This window comes from Sceloporus occidentalis, unplaced genomic scaffold (assembly GCF_023333645.1).
Source record: "Sceloporus occidentalis isolate IW3139 unplaced genomic scaffold, rSceOcc1.0.p SCAF_51, whole genome shotgun sequence".
NCBI lineage: Eukaryota > Metazoa > Chordata > Lepidosauria > Squamata > Phrynosomatidae > Sceloporus > Sceloporus occidentalis.
The window spans coordinates 1,963,051-1,989,080 of NW_028317031.1; the positions used below are offsets into that span (position 1 = coordinate 1,963,051).

Here is a 26,030-nt window from a genome sequence, read left to right on the forward strand (position 1 = left end):
CTAATGACTTTTTATCTAATTTACCAGTCCTGCCAGTGAGAAGATAAACACCAAAAAGTATATATATATATATATATATATTTTTTTTTTTAACAATTTTTGTTTTCTTTACATATATTTATAAAAGATATCTTCTACATATTATTAACTTCCATTTGGTATGTTACAAGATTACATTTCTGTACAGGGCACAAATGCATTCACTCTATATACAGCACGGTATGGTCGGTCTCCATCCATATCGCAAAAAGGCGTTTCTAGGCTTTACCGTCACACTTTCAGTTAAATCGTAGATCCGGGGTTCTTTGTCATTTGGTTTAGCAGCATTGGGTCAGAGAGAGTCCTGGCCGAAGACTAACAACTGCTGTTCTTGAACTCTCCGTTCTCCGTGATGGACAGTTTGGTGGGATTGGTGGGTGAGAGTCCGTTGCGCACTTGTGAGCTATAGCGCTCTTTCACCTGTGTCAGTGCGCTCATCAGCCGCGTGTTGGCTGCATCCAGTGATATGATCCTCTTCTCCTGCAATACACGAGACATGTTAGAGGTTTCACGGGCTGATCGTACAGATGGGTAGACAAGCTATAAATGGGCAAACTTAATTCTTTTCCTCTGTGCAAAATGGAACGTTTTCTGGAAGCAGCACACATGCTTATTTCTGAATTTTTTGTACTTGATGCGCCTGAGCGGCTTCGGTCTATAGAGGCTTTGACGTCCCACTAATGAGCCCTTTAAATTATGCCATCAGTGCGCTAAATGTTTTGATGTTATTGAGAATGATAGGGTAACCTCCACCGAACAAATTATTCTGACATACATTTTAAATAATAGTTTAAAAAAGGCTACCGGGGACCTCTCATGAGATGGTGGATTTTGTAACATAAAAAAAAAAACAAAAAAAAACTACGTGAAAGTGTTAAGAGCCAACCATATGTGTAAGCGGCTGCAGAAAACAACAGTCCACATATAAAAGTCCAGCAACTGAGAACATAGAAATGATGCTGAATATTTATGGGGAAAACTTTAATTTAAGGAGCATTAACCTCATGGCTAAGGGACTGTAGGAGCACTGTTGCAAACCTGAAATCAAATGAACAAAGGGGTTTAAACAGACACCTGCACACAATCTCCTACAAGCTTATCAATATTGTGATCAATAAATATGTAGCTAATTATGTACCTGCTGCAAACATTTATACCTCTAACTGTATGCAAAACTAAGGTCTACATCAGGTTCCAAGTAAGCAAGTGGAAGCCAGTTGGGTAGCGGTGACGAGAGAGAGAGTGAGAGTGAGAGAGAGAGAGAGGAAGAAAATGTTACATTTTGCAGAGAAGGAAAGGAAATAGTCCTTTGCATGGGCGCGTTCTTCAAGGAAGCTACTAAGAAAACAAAGAACCTAGCAGAACATGAGCAACTGATGGCTGTTTATTGGGCTGACAGCAGGGAGGTAACAGCGACACAGGAGTGAGGCAGCCCGAAAGCTACAACAAAAGGTTTGTACTGAGGCATGTAGGTGATGGGAAGGTGGTGAAGGAAAAGCACAAAAGGGACCAAAACCCCAAAAAAAACCTAAGGACCAACAATGCACTGCTCCAAACCCCATTCCAGCTCATGGGGCGAGGGGGTGGAAGGGACCTTTAGCCTGCCGGTGCTCCGAAAGGTAACATGCCCACTTCTCCCACTCAAGCCACATGGAAGAAACCCACAATTAGGTATAGGGTATATATAATGATTCTGGTGAAAACCGGTCTGATCCACATAGGAACCAATGCAATGCACGCTGGCTGCTATGGAGTCCATTTTTCATACTTTGCTGCAGATTATTTTTAAGTAAATCCCCCTTCTGGATTCCAAATATACTGTAATATATTTATAAACACACATTTAATAACTTTCTTTAAAACTGACCCTATTAAAAGGATCTGAGCTGTTACTTTCTGAAAAAAGATGTGATTTATCACAAAATGTGTAAGCAAAGTAATAAAAAAGATAATATATAAATGTACATTTGCATGATCATCTCCCTTTAAAGAACATCTGTTAAATAGCTCTGCAAACCCCCCACCCCGCAATAAAACCCACTTTATAAACGTAAATCTGTTACAGGAAGATTTTTTCCCCCAACATAAAAGAATTGGCCAAGGACACATTTTCCTGCACCGCACAATACGATGTTCGCAGGCCAAGTCAATCATGCTTTCCAGTGCCAAATGGTAAAAGCAGCAACTCAAAAGCAAACAACTCTAAAGGAAGCCTGCGAGGGACAGCGATCCGAACAAGAAAAAAACAAACACTTTACATGCCAACGCAAAAAAATCTAGATTAGGAGAGGTGATCTAGAAACGCAGAGTTTGACAGATCATAAGTCACCCAAAGTGTATCCGTATGACGATCAGACAAAACATTACCTACATGAATACAACCTACAGGTAATATTCGGGTAACCGCCATTATATAACGCTACAGCTGCTACCAGTCCAGTATCAGCAATGAAGACACAGCTCTCCCAATGTTATGGGACTACAACGCTCCAGGGTTTTCAGACAGGCTTAGGTGGGTGAGATAAGGAATTAGGAAGGGGCAGATCCTCCGATCCTCATCTTACTGTGAGCACCAGCCTTTTGCCCCGTGGTGGAGGCAGATATGTCCGTCAGCTTCGTATGGCCCGATGAGAAGGGAGTAGAACTTAGCACAACTGCATATGTCTATAAAGTATTGGCCATACTATGACAACATGTCCCGTAAGACTAAAAAACACACTACTACAGACAGTTAAAGTTAAGTATAATAGACAGAAGAATTCTAATAATCAGTTTAAATTAGTGCGATGGTTTTAAAATTACATTCAATGACATGAACGGATTTCTGTAAATCAGAGATCAGAACAATCTGTCCAGTGAAAGGCCCTGTCCACTCTTGGCCTAAAATGACTATTTTTTTGGCCGAGGCCTATATTTCGTTGACCAAGCCAAATTCTGCTATACTGTAGGCAATTAGTAGATTGGGAACACCACCCCAGAAGAGTGGAAGGAGCTGGAATGTGTCGGAGATCAGTGCTGCGGTCCATGTCTGGATACACGGCTCAGCTAATTAGTGCACTTGGGTTACTTGCCTGCTTGCGGTACTGTCCCATTAATGACCTGTAATTTAACACAGTTGTTATGAGACTAACGAAAGACCAAGTCAGTAATAGTTGGTGAGGAAGAGGACTGAATGGTGTTGCAATGATTGCCCATCGACCATATTCATGGATACCCAAGCGATAGCAGGACTTTAAAGAAGAAGCATTAGGTACAAGAACATGACCTCATCGTGCAGGTGTTTAGCAGAAGTACAGGTATGGGGGGATTATTCACCAAGCCCCAATGCCGCCCGGCAGTTATTTCACAAATGTCAATCACAGTACTCTGTGCATCTTAATTTTGAGAGAGCCCATGGTCCCTGCGAGTTGAAGGAAAGTCAAACAGGGAGCTGCTTATTGTGAATGAATTTTGTGCGAACAAATGGCTACTTGCTGCACAGTTCCCACTTATCTTGGTGGGAAACTGGAATCCATATTAAAGCAGCGGGGACTTAATCAACAGTTAATTTACGGAGTTTTATCTGCCCAAATCAGATTTGGTATATCCATGCTGCTGGAAATGTAAGCTTATTATAAGCAATAACACAAGTGCCTGGCATAGAATACATTATGAAGGAGTTCTATGCTTACAGCACAACAGACTAAATGTGATGGCATTTAGTAACGGGTAGCTGTACATGCACATAGGTGGAATCCAGCAATTGATTCACAGTAATCAACACAACTGCCCAAAGACTTCTGGGAACTTTCTATAACGTAGCAATTAGCCACATTGCAAATTAAAAAAAAAAAAAAGATTTGTACTTTGGTGGTGTGGCAACGATTAGTAATTCTTAATCATAAAAAGCCTTCTAAAAATAATTTATGAGCAATGTATGGATGTAACTAAATTATAAGATCCTGGCACACAGCTGATATCTTTTAGCAACAAAGTAAACCTCATTAGTTTTGTGGTGAAGACTCTGAAGTGCTCAGAACTAGACTTGGGCACCAGGGGGCTCTTCGTGTTCGTCTTCGGAGAAAAACAACAACTTCGTATTCCGCGAATATTCGCCCGTTCCCGTCTTCTTTTCGGGCGAATATTCGTGGCCATTCTTCGTGCTTGTTTCATCTTCGTTTTCTCCCGGCTGCGTAGCAGGGGTTAATACGGGGTTAAGAACACATCGGAGCAGCAGCAGCAGATGCGTTCGGGCCGTGAAGGTACGTGTGTCTGCAACTCTATTGGTCGCCGGAAGGGGGCTGGTCTGGCATCAACAAATGAATTGCAGAACTGCAGAATGATGGCAGGCGAGCCCCCTGCCGAAACGACCAATGGAGTTGCATACATGTACAGAGGTGTACTGTACACAATACACATTGCCCGAAACTGAGGGCCAAGTTCCTCCGAGCAGTTGTCTTGTCTGAGACCTAGACAAATGCTCCAAGGAACTTGGCCTCCGTTTATCATACACAGTCACACATCCATAGATGTTTCATAAAAGAATAGGGATTATTTTATATTTTTAAATTGATTTTGGACCACTTGTAATACATGCCTAACATTTGCTACCTATTTATAATGGCATACTTTGCAACAACCCAACTTTCACTGGACAGGACGGGAAAAAAAGCAGGACTGTCCACGAAAATGTTGGGTGTGTTGGCAGGTATGCGAATGGAAAAATGTTGGACAAGAACTAAAAAATAGCTTAGGGTTAATGTACGGTTACTTTTAAGATTATTAGCAGTGCACTGTTTTGGTTAAAGATGTATTATGTCTAAATAATAATTGATTTAATTTTATTTTAAAGTTATATTTATTATTATTTACTTTATTATATTTATTTAATGTTGTAGTGCTACCCTACCCAGCTATACCTATGTGCACTAGCATACCTAGTTTAGCAAAATTTGATGGGACAGGAAAAAAGCAGGACTGTCCCTGAAAAAGTTGGGTCTGTTGGCAGGTATGTGGATGGAAAAATGTGAGTTATAGCGTTAATGCTAGTGAGTGTAGAAGTGAAGGCCAGGGCAAATAACAGGAGGAAAGGTCCTTGTGATTTGTGAATAGTACATGTGCGTGTTATATGTGTTATTGTGTGTGTTATGTTTGGTAGTTGTGTATCAGACGGAAAAAAATGAAATGGAAATGGAAAAGGAAATGGAAAAGGCGAATGAGTGGGCAATTGGCGACCCACTCACCTGTTTCACCCCAGGGCAAAGCACCCAAACAACTGTCAGTCCTAGACGTTTGGCAGCAGACTTCCAGAGCTCAGACACAAGGCCCTAGCGTAAACTGGCTACTCCGGCGGAGGTAGCAGGCGTTGCCACACCGCAAACAGACGCAGCCAGGGGGGAGAAACTGCCCTTACCATTAGGGACATTTTGGGCATGACACTAGCCAGGAAGCGAACTGGCACAGAAGAGACGCTGGCACCACCACCAGCAGCAGCAGCATTGGGAAAGGCGAATGAGTGGGCAATTGGCGACCCACTCACCTGTTTCACCCCAGGGCAAAGCATCCAAAAACTGTCACAGTCCTTGGCCTTTGGGAGCGGACTTCCAGAGCTCAGACACAAGGCCCTAGCGTAAATTGGCTACACCGGCGGAGGTAGCAGGCGTTGCCACACCGCAAACAGACGCAGCCAGGGGGAGAAACTACCTTGAACATTTTGGACATTTGAGGCATGACACTAGCCAGGAAGCGAACTGGCAGAGAAGAGACGCTGGCACCACCACCAGCATTGGGAAAGGCGAATGAGTGGGCAATTGACGACCCGCTCACCTGTTTCACCCCAGGGCAAAGCATGAAAGTCTGTCAGTCCATGGCGTTTGGGAGCGGACTTCCAGAACTCAGACACAAGGCCCTAGCGTAAATTGGCTACACCGGCGGAGGTAGCAGACGTTGCCACACCACAAACACGTGCAACCAGGGGGAGAAAATACCTTGAACAAATTAACTTTCCAAGCTAAGAGCTGGGTAACCCAAGGTAGCTGGGCAGATTGAATTTAAGAAAGGCAATCTGCTCCATCAGATGAGGTGCCATGCATGAGCGCTGTGGACTCAGTATGTTTCCAGTCATAGAAAACACGCGCTCATTTTGAACAGTGGTTGGCGGACATGATAGAAGCTGCTGCGCAACCCATGAGAGTGCAGGCCACACACTCTTCTTTTCATCCCAGTAGCTAAGAGGATCAACATTAGGTGCAGAAGGAACTTCACAGAGGTAAAGTTTGACCATTTCAGCAGCACTACTCTCCCTTCTGCTGCTAGCTCTGTCAGATGGTCCAACTATACTCCCAAGTGCCTCTTCCCAAAACGCAGCTGCTCCACTCAGTTGTGTTGTGCTGCTTGTGGCACTGCTGCTGATGCTGCTGCTAGGAGTAGCAGACCACATAATCTCTTCCTCCTCCTGCACCTCTCCCTCCTCGGACAGCATTCCCATTTTACGCTGCCAGTCACGCACCTTGTTAACCAATCACTCCCGGTAGCTACTGAGAACATTGAATTTCAAAGCTAGCTTTCCCATAATTCTTGAATTTCAAAGCCACGCTAGCATCATTTCGGGACTCTCTTCCATGCGTTTGCGAAGGTGTAATTTTAGCAGATCCTTCAGCTTCCTGACTATGGCTGCTACGTCAGGATGTAGAGTGCCACCTTGAACAGCCTCACGGTTTCCAAGGAACACATCCATCTTGCTGCCTAGATGGGAGAACACTGGGATTACCTGGGCCAGACTGGCAGTGTTTGATCTTAAATTTTCAGTGGCATCCCTGAATGGTTTAAGGACTGCCACTAGCTGGGCGATCACTGTCCAATCCTCCCTATTCAATGGAGAGGTAATCCCAATATTATGCTCTGAGGCAAGATTATGGATTGCCCTCTGCTGCTCCAAAATCCTCTCCAGCATGTCTAACGTGGCGTTCCACCGTGTACTGACATCCTGACGTAGGCAGTGTACGGGAAGACCTGACCTCTCTTCCTCTTCCCTCAAAAGTTGGCTAGCCTTAACACTATGGTGAAAGTGCCCAGCGATCTTTCTGCAGCGTGACAGAACTACTGCTGCCACATTAGTTCCTTCTGACATTGCTGCCTTCACTACAAGATGGATGATGTGGGCTGCACAGCGCACACCAACAATATGACCATCTCGCAGCGCTTTCACCATACTGGCACCTCCGTCAGTTACCACAAAACCAACTTCAACATTGGTGCCCGCCTCTGCTCCCACCCAAAGGCTAAACATTTTCCTCATCACATGCAGAATATTTTGGGAAGTGTGCTTTTCATCCATCACTTCTGCATGGAGAAGGAAAGATCGGTAGCCTGCTGCAGCAGCTTCCTTGGGCACACCGGGCTGCCACCAGTGTGCTGTCAAAGAAAGAAAGGCATGCTGGCCGCTAGGTGCACTCCACAAATCTGTTGTGAAATGAACACACTGACCAGCAGCCTTGGAAAGCTCCTCTTTCACTGCTGCAACACAGGACCGATACAATGAGGGGAACAATGTTCCTGCTGAAAGTGGAACGTGACGGAACTGTATATTGTGGAGCCACAGCCGCCATCAATTATTTGAAAGGCTCCCCTTCAATAATAGAGAAGGATGCCCCTCCAACAGCAATGAACTGACCAATAAGTCGCGTTACTTTATTGGCCTGCTGTTTGGGCATTGTTCTCTTGGAGTGGAATGCCACAAATTGTTCCAGGGTGGGCTGGACATGCAGTGCTCCAACCTGCCTTGGTCTCTGGCTGCCAGCACTAGTTGCTGCTGCTGCTATTGGCTCAGAAGAAGAAGCTGTTGGGGTTTTTCCACGGCCACCAGCTATGCTGCCGGCACTAAGTTTTACTTCTGCATCTTTCCCCAATAGCACAGCGTTGTGTTGAGTGCTGAGGTGATGCTTCATGCTAGCACTGGTAAAATGGCCAGACACTTTCCCTCTGCTTATTAGCTTCCCACAATGTTTGCACTTTCCATAGCGCCCTTCTTCAACATTTTCAAAGTGCTCCCAAATTGGGGCGCGCATAGCTTTGGAGTGTGCCTTGGGTGCTGCTCCTACTGCTCGGGGTGGATGAACAGAGGCAGAACTAGTGGTGGTGGGACTGGTGGTAACAGTACTGGCCATAGTGGGACTGCTAATTGCTTTAACTTTAGATTTGCTATGTTTTGCTGCTGCTGCTGGTGGTGATGGTGACGATCGTTGCGGAGAAGGTGGAGGCTCAGGGGAAAATTGTGCACTAGTCATTTGGACACTGCTCCCTGAGGAATCTGATTCCTGACCACTCATCTCCTCTACTTCCTCTGGCTCATAGTCTAGCTCTTCATTAGCCAGATCGAATGGAATTCCTGCTAGGCTGGAGCTAAGACTGATATCGTCGTGAGACTCGTGACTAGTAGTAGTGCGAGCAGGAAGAACAGACTCTGCACTTGGCCCCTCAGTCTCAGGCTCCTCTGCTACCTCGCTAGGTGGAGTTCCACTATGTGTAGCCCTCTCTCTAACTGTCTTTACAAAAATATTGTAAGGACTTGGTGGCTTGCTAGAGGTACTAGGAGGACATGGCGTGGCGGTACCGGTGGGAACAGTAGGCGCAGCACTAGTGGTGGTAGAGGCGGTAGAGGTGGGGGTAGTGGTGGTTTTCCCTACGAAGGAATGAGATCGCTTTGGTTTGGGAAAACCCCTCTGAGTCTTGCTGCTAATTTGGCTCTGCTTGGTACCTTGCATGCTGCTTGTGGATGGGGAAGATGCTGCTTGGGGCAAAAGGCACTTCTTTTTACTCACTGGGCTAGTAGAAGTACTACTTGTGCTACCCTTTACGTTTGAACGTGCTTCTGGTGCTTTAGGCTTTCCGTAAAAAACCATAGAGCTTGTGGGCCTAGCTGCACTACTACTGCCTGCTTTTGGTGCCTTTCCTTTACTTGATGATCCTTCAAGCAATGCTTCCCCAAATGATAAGCGAGAGCTTGGCCTACTTGGCCGACTAGACTGACGCAAAGGCTGCATCTTAGAACTGGTGGTGGTGGTAGATGGAGCTTGTCCCTCCTTAGCCCCAAAAAGAGGATCCATTTCAAATTTTGTGTTGTGTGTGTAGTGTAGTGTTTAAAAAAAACGGGGGGATAAAAAAATTAAAGACTTTGAATTTACACGGGCCTAAGAGCCTATCCTACTACTATGCTAAACCTAAAGCTATATTTCTTAGTATTCTAGTCTAACTCTAGGCAGACGCTCTCAAGCCCACCAAGCTAAAGTGAGGTTAATTTATATATAATATTATATTATTAATAGATTAGAATTATTTATATTATGGATTATAGATAGAATATAGATAATGAATTAGAAAGAATTGCTTATATATATTATAGATTATGAATTAGAATTTATCATATGTTATAATATAATATAAGAATTACTTATATTATGGATTATAGATAGAAGAATATAGATTATGAATTAGAATTTAGAATTACTTATATTATAGATTATGAATTAGAATTTATATTATATAATATATTATAGATTAAGATTAAAGATTAGAATTATTTTAGTACTACAGCTAGTATCTTGAAGCTTTGCTTAGTACAGTTGTTGTCGTCACACAGTCAATTTTTCTTGAAAAGAAATTAGAAATAAAATAAAATGTCACAGCAAAACAGTTAGCTTCACTACTTGCTGAAACACACAGCACTTATGCGGCTGCACTCACTAGCCCAACAAGTTCACTTCACTGATGGACTGAGGTGAGCAAAACACTAAGAGTACTTTTAATAAAATTAAAATAAAACGTAAAATAAATGAGAAAATCTTTGCAAAACAGTTAACGTCACTGCTTGCTGATCAAAAAAAGAACACAGCACTTATGCGGCTGCACTCACTAGCCCAACAAGTTCACTTCACTGATGGACTGAGGTGAGCAAAACAAATGAAATAAAATGAAAGATTATTAATTAAGAAAAATTGACTTGGTCTCTTGCTGTTGCTAAAACAAAGCATAAACTATAGAGCTGCGGCACCAGTACTAATAAGATTAGCTGAACTATAAGCTAGTAGTAATTAATTATTCATTTTATTTATAGCTAATTTAATTAACTATTAAGATAAGAATTATAGAATTATTGATATTACTGAATGATTTCAGATTAGACACTAGTAGATGTCTTGAATGACTACTGTACACTCTACACTAGTATACTATTACTAACTATAGTATATATAACTGACAAATATATATATATATATATAATTTTATAATGTATTCGATTAATAATATTACGGATTTCAGATTAGACACTAGTAGATGTCTTGAATGACTACTGTACACTCTACACTAGTATAGTATTACTAACTATAGTATATATAACTGACAAATATATATATATATAATTTTATAATGTATTCAATTAATAATATTACTGATTTTAGATTAGACACTAGTAGATGTCTTGAATGTCTACAGTACACTCTACACTAGTATACTATTCTACTACTATACTAACTATAGTATATATAACTGACAAATATATATATCATTTTATATGTATTCAATTATTAAATTATTTATAAATTCTATTTAATTTATTTAAGCAGGACAGGCAGTAGGCACTAGTGCCAGCCCAGGGCAAGGGCACCCCACCCCAGGGCAAGGGCACCCCACCCCAGGGCAAGGGCACCCCACCCCAGTGCCAGTGAGGCACTGGGTGCACTGTCAACTCAACAGCACTACACAGTTGATGACAGACAAATTAAATTAAAAATTATTATTAAATATTAATTCAGTAGAAATGAGTGAACACAGTACACTGTGAGAAATGGCAGGCTAAGGCTTACCAGTCTCACACAGAACAGAACAATCTCTCTGTAACGCTCGGATGCAGCACAGCAGTGTTGCCAAAGCAGTCACAGCGAAAAATGAATGGATCTCTCAGGCAAGCTCTGGTCTTATAAAGGCACCTTCAGAATTCAAAAAACAGCAGCACAGGCATTGGACGAGACCCTTGGCGTGACGTCACAAGAGTGAGCTGATTGGACAGACGAGGATCAGCTCACTCCCGTTTGAAATTTTGGCGGCTGCGCGGCAAAAACGAAGGTTGTGAGTCTTAGTCTTCTCCTATGTTTTGCCGGCACTGTATTCTCTTCGGCGCGTCTTCGACACGAACAAAAAAACGGCCTCTTCGTGCTCGTTTACATGTTCGCCCGAAGACGAATGCACAAGTCTACTCAGAACCGGAAACTTTTCTCTTGGGTTCTAAAGATCACAGCAGCTTAGAACGTCAATGGAGATGCTTTTCATCTTATGTCACAATGAACTGAACTGTTCTCAGAGCTTTCTGAAATGGTTGGTGCGGCACAAAGTGCATGAGTTGCGGTGCTGGTTATGAATTCTAAGACAAACCAATACGACAAAAAGCTTCCAGAAAAGCATTAGAAACGGACACATCCAAGCACGTACCTGAGCATCGATGATTTTCTGCTTTGCATCAATGACAGCCTGCATCTCAGCATGGTCCTTCTTCAGTTCCTCCTCCACAGCTATTAGCCTGGAAGGAAGAAATTAGGGACATGTAAACACAAAACCAGCCTTATTTACAAAGAGCTGCACTCAAGGGCAAACCCTTGCGTCTGCACTCACCTGCTGATCACGCTTTTCATTTGGCTGTCCTTCTCTTCCTGCTGCCGGCGCAATCTCTCCTCGCTGTCCTCCAGTCTGGATTTGTATTCAGATAACAGCTTCTGCATCTGCTGCTCCTGCACCAAGAGGCGTCTCTCATACTCCTCCAGGCGCCGGCTTGAAACTTTCAGTCGCTCCTTCAGCTTGGCAATCTCTTGCTCATACTACAAGATAAAGGTTTTGTTTCAAATCAAGAATTCCTTTGCACAGCTGAGTTTAAGGGGTTGCCCCTGTGCATATGGTAGCCCTATTACACCTTATGGATTAATATAAAAACAAGACATCACCATCGACTGTCTCACCTTCTCAGCAGGTTTAGATTCATCCTTGTTCTGGTCTACGCTTTCTTCCTCTTCATCCTCATACTGACCATTATTCAGCACCCAGGCTGCTGTCCTTTCAACTGGGGACATCGTTGTCGAGTCCACAGGTGACTGTACCTAGAATACATCCTCCAAATTGAGTCTCTGGATTGAGACAGATGATCTAATATGCTTTTTTTTCCAAAAAATTAACAATTCTTTTTAAGGGCTGAAGATGAAAAAGTGTATATTTAAACTAATTACATTTTTAAGGGAGAACGTTTGAGATACACTCGGCAGGGCTGCCGAGTCTTTTTCTCGCTCTCTCCATTAAATCTAGATGCTGCCAGTGACCCAAAAAGGTAAAGTCTAGGTTCTAGGTTTACTTTCATAAGTAAATTAAGCTCAGCTACAGAAATAAGAATGAAGACATTGCCAATTAACTTCTCATTATAGCCACAAGAGGGCGACACAGCACCAACAGATGAGGAAGCAGTAGAGAGCAGCCGTCTAATAATACTTAAGACTCGAAAAAACTACTAGCATTAATCCATGCAAACAATAAGTTACTTGTATGGGCCCGGTACTGAATATCAGTAAAACCTCTCACCTGCTGTGTTTGCTGACGGTGTACTGCTCTTAGCTTCGGTACGGGGCTCTCCCGAGAAGATGTGGATTGCTGCCTGGATCTACTACCGTTCTGCACAGGTTCCGCCAGCAGAGTAGCAGAGATCCCAGACATGCTTCCCGTGCTGCGCATGGAGGCACTATGCGGTAAGGATTGTGGAGCTTTTGCCCGAGCTCCAAGGGCAGCCTGGTCGGTTTTGCGGATCTGCGCCTGCCCAGTGCTGTTTTGCCGTGGTAATGCGATAGGGACGGGCCTGTCAGGCATGGTGTGCCTCCTGGCGAAGTCTTCGCTTTGAGTGCTCCTTTTAGTGAAGTCCTCCATGCTGCTATTGCTCGGCCCGCTGAGAATAAACTCTTCACTGTTGCTCTGGCTACGAGAGCTGGCAGTGCTGAGATTTTCTAGGCTGGAGTCCACAGAAGCCTTGGGCAAAGAAGGTGGTGGGTTGTTGAGATGATATACAGGATTTTGAAAAGAAAGAGGCTGCAAGCTGCTTTGTTGACTCAATGCTGGATGCAGTGGCCTCCTGACTTGGGGAGCACTTTGTGGGGTGCTCTGATTTTCCCGTAATTGTTTAATGGTGGCGACATGTGCAATAGACAACTGGCTGCCAGTAAAACGAAGTGGTGGTTCCTGAACCATACAGGAGCGCTCTCCGTGATTTACGGCGGGGTCTTGAAGGTCCATCAAGGAAACACTGCGTCCATTGGGCAAAACATTTTCTCTCTCATCTTTGTCTGAGTAGGACATACTTTGGGTAGATGCTTGCTGGACAAGGAGCAGTGTTTTTCCCCTAAAGTAGCTGTCCGTGTTCTCAATAGTTGGGGACTTTAACTTCAACAGATCACTATAAAAACAAGTATATACATTAAGTTAAACTAAAACTCCTTTAGGCATTGAGTTATTTTACCACTAATATCATAGATGATCAAACAATATCAAGTACAGCTTTGAAAAAAAAGCCAAAAAAGAGAGAGGGAAAATGGACAAGACAGGAAAGACAGGTACGCTTTCTAGAAAAAAAATGATGGACAAGGAACCATAGCCTAGATGTGTTGCTGTTAGGCTACTCCACCACTCGGTAACGTGAAAGGCTACTCCATCGCCAAAGATGTAATCTAACAGTAGAAGCAATTCAGGTTAACACAGTGAAAGTATGTAAAAACGGATGAGATAAGCATAGGGCCAAGACATGCGCTAAGCCCAAAGGTGGAACAGACTAAGCGTGCCATATATCACATCTGCTGTCTGTTTGCAACAAAGGTGAACTAGATCTACACGGAATAGGTGTACAAGTAGAGACATGCCATTGGTTTAAGTTCTTTATTTGGCTGTTATAGTAGAACCAGTAAGCCTGGTGTGCTATGGACGTCTTTCATAATCGGGATGCAGTCCTGTACATAATTTATAGAGAACTAAACAAAACTACATAATTCCATCATACACACCATTTGCCCGACAAAGCAAAGAATTGCGATTCTACCCACATGAAGCACAGTATCCGATATTAAAAGTAATAAATAAGTGAGAAGAGAGTTGTGAAGAACACAAAGGAAAGGAGACCAGAACCCAACAGCGGTAATGCACTTTGGACACACATCACGTTAAGAAATAATTTTCATGCTTTCATTCTTTCCTACACATATATATGCACACTTTAGGCCTGAATGCCACCTGAGTGCTAGGAACATGTGTTTTTAATCATGTGATATAACTGTTAGAAGGTCTTCTTTGGAATACCAGTGTATCATTTTAATGGCCCAATATGTGTGTATAATATATATATATATATATATAAAGAACTTATACCCTAACTGTTAACGTAAAGGGGTATGAAAAAGGACTAGATCTCTTTCTCCTCGAAGAATACAGAGCCTGTAACCATTGTCTTGCTTCAATAAGTGCTGTATGTAAATGGAGAGCATTTGAACCTACACAAATAAACTTAGCAATGCAAAAGGAGAGTTCGTAGCTCTTGTTCTTACCCATCAGCAGGATCCTCAAATATCTTCTGAAGTCCAGATGAAAGGCTGCCACTTACATTGGGGGAAGAGCTGTGCTCACTAAATCTTCTGAGCTGTTGCTGGATTGGAGTAGGATTCGTCAGTGACTTGGTGATGTCTGCTAGGATGCGTGGCAGTGGCCCCAGTTTTTCCACGGTCGCCTGTAGGAAGGAATTTTCACCCTGATTGGACAACATGTGTGGCAACATCCGCCATTGTGATGGGGAAGGCCAGGAGGGGTTTCGGAGGGCAGGTGTTTTTTGCATGAGTGTGTGAGCGCATGGCATGAGCGCAGAACCATATTATCGACCACGATGTGACGGATGGAGGAAGACGGGGTGCAGCCAGGCATCAGGGTAGGAAAGGGGGAGGGAGAAAAGGAAAGAGAAGAAATTAGGATCGGTACAAATCCAGAAAAAGAAAATATTTACAACATGCTTAATGTAACTAACACTACTGCCATTCCAACTCAAAACAATCATGCAAAGCTAACCAACTACAGGGAGATGCAGAGGAGGAAGGAATGTGCTTTGTTTGCATTTCAAGGATGAGGATCTCTAAGTTAGAGGAACATGCTTACATTCTAAGGAAAGAAGGAGGGGAGGATGAGGATCAGTGTTACTGGGTGGAGAGGTGGAGTTACTGGGTGGAGAAGTGTTCAAGGATTCAGCCATGAGCCATCAATGGTCCATTAGAGTCACCTATGCCCATGATCAATGAAGGACATCAACAAATTGATGTAAATGTGACAAGATGATTCAAATGTGCACACGTCACCCATGGAAACAGAAGGTATCCGAAAGGATGAGCACCACAAAGGTAGCAAAAGCACCACTAATTGGAACACAAGACAATATGTTGGCCTTCAGCTATAAAAGACAAACCATGTTCAATCCTCACACCAACTTACCAGCTGCCGCTAGGAAAAAGAAGGCCAGTTGTACAATTACTCTGTATGTCACATATTAGCTTAAGTTAACATGTTAGAAAGATATAAACAGGTTTGGAGCAGAGAGGCATGTTTCTTATTTCTAGTTCCCCATATAAAGTATTACAAAGACTGGTAAGGCCGAAGGATCCAGGATCTTTACTTTCAAATACCTTTTCCTGAGACCTAACCGCTCATGTGATGTGTTGTGACACCCTTGTTTTAAAAAGTATTAAATAACACGCTACAACTAATCACAATACATTTCAACCAAACGCTCAAATGTACGATTCTCTCGAATGTTACCTTATCCAGCTGTGACACCACTTCCCACAGCAGGCTGTGCAGCACAGACAGCTCCCGACCAAGGTCTATATAACCTTCAAAACCTGGTGTGTTTGAGATGGTGTCTGGGTTGGAGATCTCCTGAAGGAAGCGCTTCATCCCTCCCCACTCATGCTCCAGAAAGTCATTCATGAAAGCCATGTACTCTTCCTTGTTGCCAAACCTGTGGTAAAGGTTGGAGAGGAGGAGGTGTTTAGTAAGAGGCAATATGTTCTGATGTTGGGGCTCTGTGTCTTTAATAGGCCTGATGTGTGCCTACATTATACTGCAGCATGTGCGCACACGCACACGCACTACCGTTCAAAGGTTTGGGGGTCATTTAGATGCGTTCATGGAAAATAAGGACATTTCTAGCTGTAACATAATTGCAAAACTTGTCACGGGGTATACAGCGGTCATATGGGTTCTGGCTTCACAACTTATATTTTCTTCAAATATTTCCCCTCAGAACACACCACATTGTTATGTTTGAAAGGCTGTCAGGGGTATGAAGTAACCTATTCATTTTAATGTTAAAAACATCCTCTATTTGCATTGTGTCACACATCACTGGAATTATTTACTCAAAAAGAAAGGTTGGAATGCAGCACTAAGCAGTAAAATGGTGCACGAGCCCGGGTACCACCAAGTCCCTCAATAAATCCAAAATAAAGAAGCAAAAGGCTCAGCACTCAAATGATAAGGTGAGTTTATTTCACGCAGGCAACGTTTCGACGCACAGGTCTTTCTCAAGCCTTAGGAATTATTATGGAATTATTTACTGACTTAGGGAAATATATTAGTTGCTTATTTCATAGGTTTTAAGCTGCTGATGACCTATTGTCCAAAGTCTGTCTGAGCGCAGGACACTTACTAGGGCCGGGGAACACTTACTTGGCAAAGTTGGCAAGATTTTGGATGACCTTGGCAATGAGCGTCAGTGTTCGAGAGGTGCGGTCATCAGGATACTCCTGCATCAGGCCAAATAGGCTGGGAGACATTATGGATGGACACAGAAAGCGAAGGAAAAGAGAGGCACTGATCAGCCGTTCGCTGATATCATGCTTCCCCCGGTTAATACACTGCTGCTTCCAGGATGCAAACACCTCTTTCAGCTCCCTGGGAAACACACTGCAAAAAGAACAATTACATCAACGTGACATCAAGACAGCATCAAAGCAAACAGAAAACTCCTGTACAGCTATGACTTGGTCTTTAAACCTTAGCCTGGAGATAACATTTTGGTGTACTGAATTTTAAAACTTAACTATATCTGTCTAAAAAGTGTACATTTTTTTTTGGCAGGCGGGTGAACAGTTCATTGGGCAATGGCTCTCAAGGTTCAAAAGAAACACAAAAATGCCACAAACATGATTTTTACTGGTCCACATAACTAAATGCCTGGCTTGGGCATGTGTGACACAGAAGTAGCCAACAGAACCAATGGACCTTACACAAACTCACTAAGAATCTATCATATATCTAGCACATAATTTGTTCTGCCAGGACTCTTCATGAATCTGTTGTACTGCAGTGAACAAAACATAATAAACCACAGCAATTAAAAGATTTGTGGCTGACAAAATGTAATCAAAGTATACCTCTGATTCTGTAACAGTTAAAACCACACATAGGTTTCTCTTAGAGGAGTAAGTGTTGGTCTCCTCATTTGGCAGAACTCCTTGATAATGGGGACACAGTAGTCCAAGGCCTTATTTACAACGTCTACGATTTGTCAGCCCACGCATGGTGCCACTGGCTTACTTACCAATAAGAGTTGATGATCTTACAGAAGGCCAGTTCGCAGCACATCTTCAGATTGCTCTGGTGCTCAGCTAGTTCACTGGAGGAACATTTACTGGGATCCACCTCGCAGTTTTCATCCGACTCATACAATGCTTTGATAAACTCCCCTGTAACCGAAGCCAAAAGTTGGTAAAGTCAATGAGAAGCCATAATGACGAACAGGTTAGAGAAACAACACATTGTGTAATTTAATAAACACAAGGAAACCAAAGTTATACAAACAAGTTACCAGGCTGATCTATTCAACAAAAAAACCCTATATTTAGCTATTAGCTGCAGAACAAACCACTGTCCGTAACTCTCTTCTGATGTGACGATAAAGCAAAAGGGTGGAACCTGTAGACATGCCATCACCTTCTACAGGCCACACGAGAAGAGGATATAATGGATGGGAAGAGGGGGACTGCATTAAAGCCCGCCATTCTCCAATGCAGTAGTTCAGGTTTATTAAAATCATAAACGGCTGGAAAGCTTTCTGCTGTCTAACACAGGGATAAAGAGCATGGACCTTACCCAGCGCATCATGAAGGTACTTTTGTCCAACTAATTTCAGATACTCCTCAATGGCCTTGGTGGCCAATGTGTTTTCTCTGAAGATAAGGACATCATGGTCACCGCAGCGGTCCACTTCTGACATAACCAAATCAGTTAGGAAGTCCTAAAAAAAAATAAAAGGTTTGATCAAGTATGTGGTGATAGAAAGAATAGCACAGCAAGCTCTCAATTTCTATACATATTTTTACTGTTTTGACAATAAATGGCATGTTTCACATACAAAATTAGCATCAGACTAATTTTACTATCAATGTCCCACGATGAAAACTAAAGAGTCAGCGATCAGACTATGGGCAATAATTCTGGTTACAACAAATCACCTTAACGTAAAATAGTTTAAACTTACTTATAACACGTAGCAGGAAAGTCAGGCTCCACCACATTATACTTTTCATGGTGTGTTTAAAAATCTATGTTATTTAAACATAATCTTGTACCGTTTAAAAGTTATTGGTACCGGTGCCACCAGGGCTGTCAAGGAGGAACTACAACGGCCAGAATGAAAAAAAAATTCACCTACCCATAGTTATGGAGTGGCTGGAAAAACCCCCCAGACTTTCTATGCATCAACAGCTGTTGTGAAACTCTGCTAAAGCCGATCCCGCACCCAAAAGTCGTAGCAAACTTTTTTTTTTTAAACAAATGGCTGTGATGAGTTGACACAGGTGCAAATACTGCTTGGCACTGCAGTTCTTGACAAGCGATCGTTCTGCCACAAATTGTTTTAAATTATAGGAACTGTGGGACAATTGAATGTTAAGCTATGTTTCTATAAGCAATTAAGGCCATTCATTGTGTTTCATTGCAATTTCTGTAGAGCGCTTTATGCAGGACACTAGAAGAAGGCCATCAGTGGTGGGTACCATAAAGAAAAACCTTGTGGAATCTACAACTGTGGGAGTGAAAAGCACCTCCAGGAGTTTATTCCAAACATATCAAGGTAAACACACGACTGATTATCAGAGGGGCATCGACATGTCCCGGCACCAAATCTCCCCGAGCCACGTCGCATCCTCTCAACTCAGTCTTCCAGAAAACGGGAGTACCAATTTTCAATGTTAAAGGTCCCAACCAGCCTCAATTTAAACTCTTTTGCTCCGTAAATAAAAAAGCCTCTATTTTGTTTGAATGTAAATTATTGGAAGTATTCCCGGGAAGTATCTGCTTGGATATGGAGAACATGCAGGGTCAAGGCTTTTAAATCCAGAAATGCTGGATGGCTGAGGTGGCAGGTTTGTGGAGCTCTGCAAATCGGAACCGTATAAAAGAGCTAAGCAGGCTAATCTTAAAGAGATTCAATTGATAAAATGTGCGTAGTAAAGTGCCATATAAGTACTTTAATATGCATCAATGTTTAAGGGGAGGACTTCTAACCTTCCATGACAAAACGAAAAGTGAAAAAAGTGAACATGTCTACTTGGCTGCAGTGTTTAGATTAGAGAAAACTCCTGAAAACGTGTTCCTGCTGAATAAGGGATATTGCACCTTTAACCATCCTCTAAATAATGCATGTGGAACAATGATGCTTTGCGTGTTTTCTATCAGTCCTGGGTACACTAGGGACAGGACAGTGTTAGGAACAAATATAGCTGTGTGTCTATGGAAACATTGCCGTGCAATTATCATATCCAGCTTTCCGAAGAGCTGCTTTGATGATACAGTGTAATGGAAAACGACCTCTCTGTGAAACATACCAATCATTTATGATAGACAAAAAAAAATGTGCGTAAATTAAATCACTATATTTTGCTGTGAATTTAAAAGAACACGCCATTGCATATGGTAGCCGAGCTTCCCCTCGCACCTTTATCCCTGACCCCATCTTCCAGGCTTATAAGAGATGTTTTGGCCAAACCTATCTACTCACTAAACATGTGTGGTGAGGCCTGCAAGCGTTCCACTGGGTCTGACGAAACCCAACGGATGCATGTCGCTGATTTTCAGTGGGACATTATTATGTTTTATATAGCTCCATCAAATTCTGTAGTGCTGTACAACGGGTATAAGACATTCTTTGTTTAACGCTGTACAATTTGAACACCCATATATGATGGAGTTCCATATAAGTTTGTAATTATGTGATGATTTACTATTATATAAACAGTGTTACTCCGCAGGATTCCAAGGTGCGGTCACGTAATACATCACTTGCAGATTCCTACTAGGCAATGGACATTCATCCTTGTATTTCACTACAAGATAAGTCTGGGAAACCTGCCAACAGCAGAGCAGCCATCAAAACAATGCGAGGAATGTGTGTGTGTTTATTAAAGAGATAATTAAGTAGAAAAGAAGTGAATGTGTACATTTGCAAATGTGGGAGGGGTCTGCTGAAGCCACACCCTCTTTAGACTTGTGTTACATTTTTCTGCTGGGAGCTAAACAGTCTCTGTATATATGCCTTTTCCACTCAAATCCAGGAGATTCAGGGTAAAACACTGCTTTCCCAGGGCTCTGGGGTAGTCTATTCATCCCCCATTGGAGTATTTACCATCGGCTCTGCCCTAGGCCTAACCCAAGGCAATTCTGTCTGCCACCCCTCCACACCGCTGTCCTTTCTACTTGGCATCAGGATATGAAGTCATATAACGGCGCTCCAGTTTTAAAGGTAGTGCAGCACGGAAGGGAACTATGGGCTGGTTGGGAAGATCAGCGCCCTCTTTTTTTAATTGCCCCATTGAGCAATGGTGTTGGGTCTGATCACCCAACATTGAGATCAGGTTCTCTGGAACCACAGTCTCCCTAGTCCTGTTGCTCTTGGCCTAATCCAGAATACACCACGGCTTCTGGCCCATCGCATTGATTGTCAAACACGCACAATGCTAAAAACATTCCTTAATCCGTCCTCTGTGATCACACTAGGAAGTAAGCAGGTCGCTACAGAATTTGGTTGCAGATGTGTATATTCCTGGCACATTTTGTGGGTCATCTGGTTTATGTTACCCATTAGGGTGAAAGTATTCAGTCGGCCCTTCTGATGGTGTAAGGCGTGTTCTCTGAATAGTAGAACAGTACCCTCAAACAGGAACAAAAAGACTGTAGAAGGAAACTATGCAGAGACTACATAAAACCGACTAGCCGATAATCTACTGAATGAATTACGGGAACGGCCTTACCTTGGCTCTTCCAGTGCTCTGTAGAATGTGTACAAGTGCACACGCCATTTCTTCCTTGTTGCGGACGCTTATAACCGGTTCCAGCACAGAGCAAAGCATGGTGTAATTAATGGTAATGAACTCTGCAAACTCTTTGTACTGCTCCATGGGCAGAATGGTTATAGTCTGATATCGGGACTTGATACGGATAGAAGGCCCCGGGGTCTTGCCTTTGTTTACCGTGGGCGTGCTAACAGGGTACCACTTTTCCACAAACTGTCTCCCGGTCACGCTGGCCATGGGGATGTTTACTAGCCCCACATAATTGTTCTTGTCCTTTTTTTTCTTTTTGTCGACATCCTTGTAGATGTGCACGGTGATGTTGTGTACAGACGGCAAGCCATAAAACTCAAAGTGCTCTCCCCAGAAGATATTATCGGCTTTTGTCTTGCTTGTAGTACGTGCAAAAAGCGTGTCGTCCAGGCAAAGCTCACAGAAATATTTCTTTTTGGGGGCGAGATCTTTGGCCTCGATGATCCACAATCGCAGGACATTTTCTGCCCGGCGACAATTATCCTGAAAGAAAACTGTAACTTAGTATCCTGAAATATTGTAAATAATTTATTCCTCGTGACCCTGTGTCTGGGGTAAAAATCTTTATCATAAGCTTACACAGCCAGCAAGACTCAAATTTCCATCTGACCATAAATCATCTGACACAAGGCTTCGTCATACTGCATGTAATGAATTAATGAACAAGAAACAAAGAATCTGAAGACATGTTTTTTTTTTTGGACTAGTGACTGGATATTCTTTGGGGTGCGCTGTGATCTTGCTAAATGAAATAACTATCTGTTCAAAAGACACCAGGAACAAAGTACCTAATGGTTCGTGGTTGCACTCCTTCTCTCTTACCTTGTTTGGTTGAACGGTTCGGCGTAGATTTTCCATCCACTTATCCCTCTCAGCTGCAGACGTGCAGCTGAAACATTTGCTGCCGCTAGAATAGGTGACCTTTTGGAGGTAAAGGAGAGAACATAAATGAGCCGAAGCCTGACTAAAAGCTTCTTCTCTTACACGTATTTCATCGCATTCTGTGACTCTTTACCTCGAAACAGAAGTCCTGCCCCAGTATGCTGCTATGAAGCGGTTTAACCAGAATCTTCTCTTCTGTCCCCAAATCCAGAGCCTCCACTGCGCTACCTGGGCTGAGCAGGGACTCGTGGGAACGAGATTCTTTCAGTTTAGGTAACCCACGTGACCTGCATCAAGAGAGGACTAATTAAAAGGCTTGAAGACACCTACCAATCCCTCGGCCATATCACATATCCCATCATTTCCAAATTACACAGGTGGAACAAAATCCAGCACATGGTTTTATTCAAACACTAGGATTTAAGAATAAACCTCTAACACCAATACTAATACTCGACTAACAGCATCTCAAGAGGTTCAAAAATATTAAAGGTAACATTTATCTATTAGTGAGGAACAGAAGACAATCACAACTACCAAACATGATCATGCCAAGAGAGAGTAACAATGTATGTAACAGAATGAATGAAAATCCTCCCAGTATAGTGATCTGAACAGTTGATTTAACAACTCCTGCTTTTAAAAATAGGTTTGCTTAGTTACAAGTTAAAAAGGTATTTCATGCAATTGTTTTTCTTCACAAGAAAATGTAAAGACCAAACTTACATGAGGCAATTATACAGCCACCTTGCGGTGCACCCCCAAATCATAGCTGAGCCTCATTTCACAATCCCCCACCCTTCACTCCATCGCATAAGGGTCATGGGTCTCGTGCCACGAGGAAATAAAATCTGCCCGCAGGGATATCAGGCATTCAATCCGAACACACTGTCTGGAGGAAGAGATGTCCTCATAACCTGTAAATCAAGGAATATGCCGAATTCCAATCATTCCGGACACGGGAACAGCATCAGCAGCCAGAGAAATCCAATCTGGCTTTTCAGATCGCTAGCTCCTGGATCCTCCTTCCCCACATCCCGCCCCTAAGGTAGCACAAACAAGGTCTCGGTGAGCACAGCCGGCTGCACTCGGGGCCTGTTGCTATGGCAATGCACCTATAAGCAGATTACTGCTTGCAGGCAAACAGGGAGAAGCTGCAGACAGTGAGGCTCAAAGAGCATGCTCTGTAAACATTGCAAAGGTGACCTTTTCAAGCAGCTTCCTGTCCATAAACCCAACCCCAGCAAGGAGAAGCCTAGGCTGGAAGGGGGACGCAGAGACCTGCAAGTGATGTCCCAAGAGGGGACAGATCAGCGACATCCAATGCGTCAAACCAACCGTAAGCCTCTCTGCCGGGAACCCCCACCCTTTACCAGCATCTGCTCATTCTCTCTCTCAACCCAAAACAGAATATCACTACATGAGATTATCGCTGGGAGAATAAGAGGACTGAAGGGGAGTAAAGGCAAAAACAGGCAATAGCATTTCCCAGTCCGATCCTTAATGAGCCTTAAATAAACAGATCATTTACCCCTTCACCACCACCCCCATCATGAATCTGGAAAATCAATGTGTCACTGGTGCAATTGTGGTTAACCTATTCACTGCCAGGGTGCTAGGCCATGCCGGTAAATCTTTGAATGCCAGCAGGCAAGCAGCCTGTTGCTGCCAGCACCCAAAGGGTTAAACAGCAATCTGGCCTTTGTAAAATTTGATAATGCAGGATTACAAGCCTCTTCCCATTATGCAGCATTTGGCTGGAGGGAAAGATAATCCCAAACAGCAGGATTAAGGCAGACAGGTCACTGGCAACACCCCTGGTGGATTAAATGAGGGGGACATCTTCGTTACAGGGTACAAATCCGTCTATTAAACAGAAGAGCTGTATCTATTAGTTATGTTTTGGTTCTACACACACCATTGCCTCACACAATAACTCACTAGCCAGTCAATCATCTGTAATATAATTCTTTCTGGTAGCCAGTCAGTCATCTGTAATATAATGCTTTTTAGTACAACCGGCAATTCCCTTGCCATCTGAAGGAGACAGGCACTAAATCAAGCAGACTTAAATCTACCTATATATCTAGCTTCAGAGCTCAATGTCTACTTTACTACTCACCAAAAATATCCATCTGCCCTCGTCACCGAAACCTATCATAACAGCCATCTGATTTAATGCTGTATATCACATAACCACGGCCAGAAACCCCCAAAGCACAAACAGGAGTGTCTGGGTTTAAAATGCAATTTAAAGATCACTTTGGGACTGTATACTTTTAAGGCTATGGGACTTGCAGTTTGAGGAATACAGTGAGGCAACGCATTTGCCTCCTCTGGCCTCAGCATCATCCTGAACTTTCCCCAGGCATGTGTTCCTCGAGTGTAAAGGACCGGCAAGGTATCATCTTAAATAGTCCATTTAAATCTTCGGGGAGAGGAGTGTTTTATGATTGCTCAGCATGCTAAAAGGACTTTATCATATTGCACTGAGATCTCAATCCGGGATTATGACCCAAAGGATAATACAGTATTAATGGGAACGCTCGGACCATCCACAGCTAAAACTCATGTTACATGCATTAGCCGATATGACGGATTGGGGAGATTGGCAGCCAGCATCATGATGAAGCATCATCCGTACCACAAATACATCCTCTCTATGCCTTAAGAGTTTACATATTGAACCCATTTTAAGAAAAATATAATCTAGAGGATCCAGAACAGATACCACAAAAGTGCCTGAAAATACTTATCTTGTGTAGCAGTGAGCGGGACCTCGTCTGGTTTGCTGCAACCTTGGGTTTAGATGCCCAGAGATGCAGCAGCTTCATACTGCAGCATTCGCACATACACTACCGCACCCCACAGCTGGACCATGGACCCGGCTCTCATTTATTAATTACTTAAATGCCCAGGATCTCTGCCAACTCTCCAGAGGGACTTGGCAGCTCTCAGACGTTACATTTAAGTGCTCAAGATTTATAGGGCTAGAAAAGGTGGGGACACGAGGCTAGAAGTCCATATAAATGCATCCCCCGCCATCTGCTGGTGCCAGTCAGTGTTTTAATGTAGTCTATTAACCATATCTCCCAGCACTTTGGTAAAAGCTTTCAAGTGCACCTACTGTGGGTCTGCATGGATTCTGAGCTGATCACGTTACATACACTGGAGTTCTAACAGCAATTAAACCCTCTTTTTTCCCCTAACCTTTTATTTGATTTTTCCAGGAAAAGCAGCTTTTCTCAGTAACCGTTCAAAGAGCTTTGTCCTTCACGTATCAATAGTATGCATTTCTAAGGCTTGCTCCCTGTATGCACAACAAATTAGCTCTAAACCGATATAAAATAAAGATAAATAAATGCATGGGAGATTATTGGTATTTTCTTTAGCTGGAGATCAGTTTCCTGAGATACCGACACATTTTTTAGAGCTTAACTTTTTGGTTGGCAAAACAAGACAGTTCTCCGGCACCCACACAGTTAAAGGGACAGTCTACATTTTACATTTCTAAAAAAGTAGTAGCAGGAACCCATGGACAACCAAAGATCACCAGAACACCTCTAGATGGTCTTTAGGATAATGCAAGGGTTGATCTCCAGGGCACAATGCACAGGATGTTCCCTTACTGTTATTTTAGGATCTGTATAGTATTCACTATATCAGAATACGTTAATTTTACACGGGCTACAATGG

The 26,030-nt window shown here is 43.0% G+C and overlaps 1 protein-coding gene across 1 annotated transcript in view; it reads right to left on the reverse strand.

Annotated features, from left to right (window-relative positions):
* Positions 1–354: 354 nt before the first annotated feature.
* LOC149288423 (ras GTPase-activating protein nGAP) overlaps positions 355–26,030 on the reverse strand; it is a 115,827-nt gene continuing 90,151 nt past the window's right edge. Inside the window, exons 6-18 of the mRNA XM_089491630.1 lie at positions 22,468–22,621; positions 22,275–22,373; positions 21,381–21,935; positions 18,223–18,367; positions 17,672–17,816; positions 16,798–17,034; positions 15,886–16,087; positions 14,634–14,812; positions 12,634–13,495; positions 12,024–12,161; positions 11,683–11,885; positions 11,503–11,590; positions 355–519 (exon numbers count right to left, since the gene is read on the reverse strand). Of these exons, the coding sequence (XP_089347756.1) occupies positions 355–519; positions 11,503–11,590; positions 11,683–11,885; positions 12,024–12,161; positions 12,634–13,495; positions 14,634–14,812; positions 15,886–16,087; positions 16,798–17,034; positions 17,672–17,816; positions 18,223–18,367; positions 21,381–21,935; positions 22,275–22,373; positions 22,468–22,621 (3,172 nt within the window). The remainder of the gene's footprint in view (positions 520–11,502; positions 11,591–11,682; positions 11,886–12,023; positions 12,162–12,633; positions 13,496–14,633; positions 14,813–15,885; positions 16,088–16,797; positions 17,035–17,671; positions 17,817–18,222; positions 18,368–21,380; positions 21,936–22,274; positions 22,374–22,467; positions 22,622–26,030) is intronic.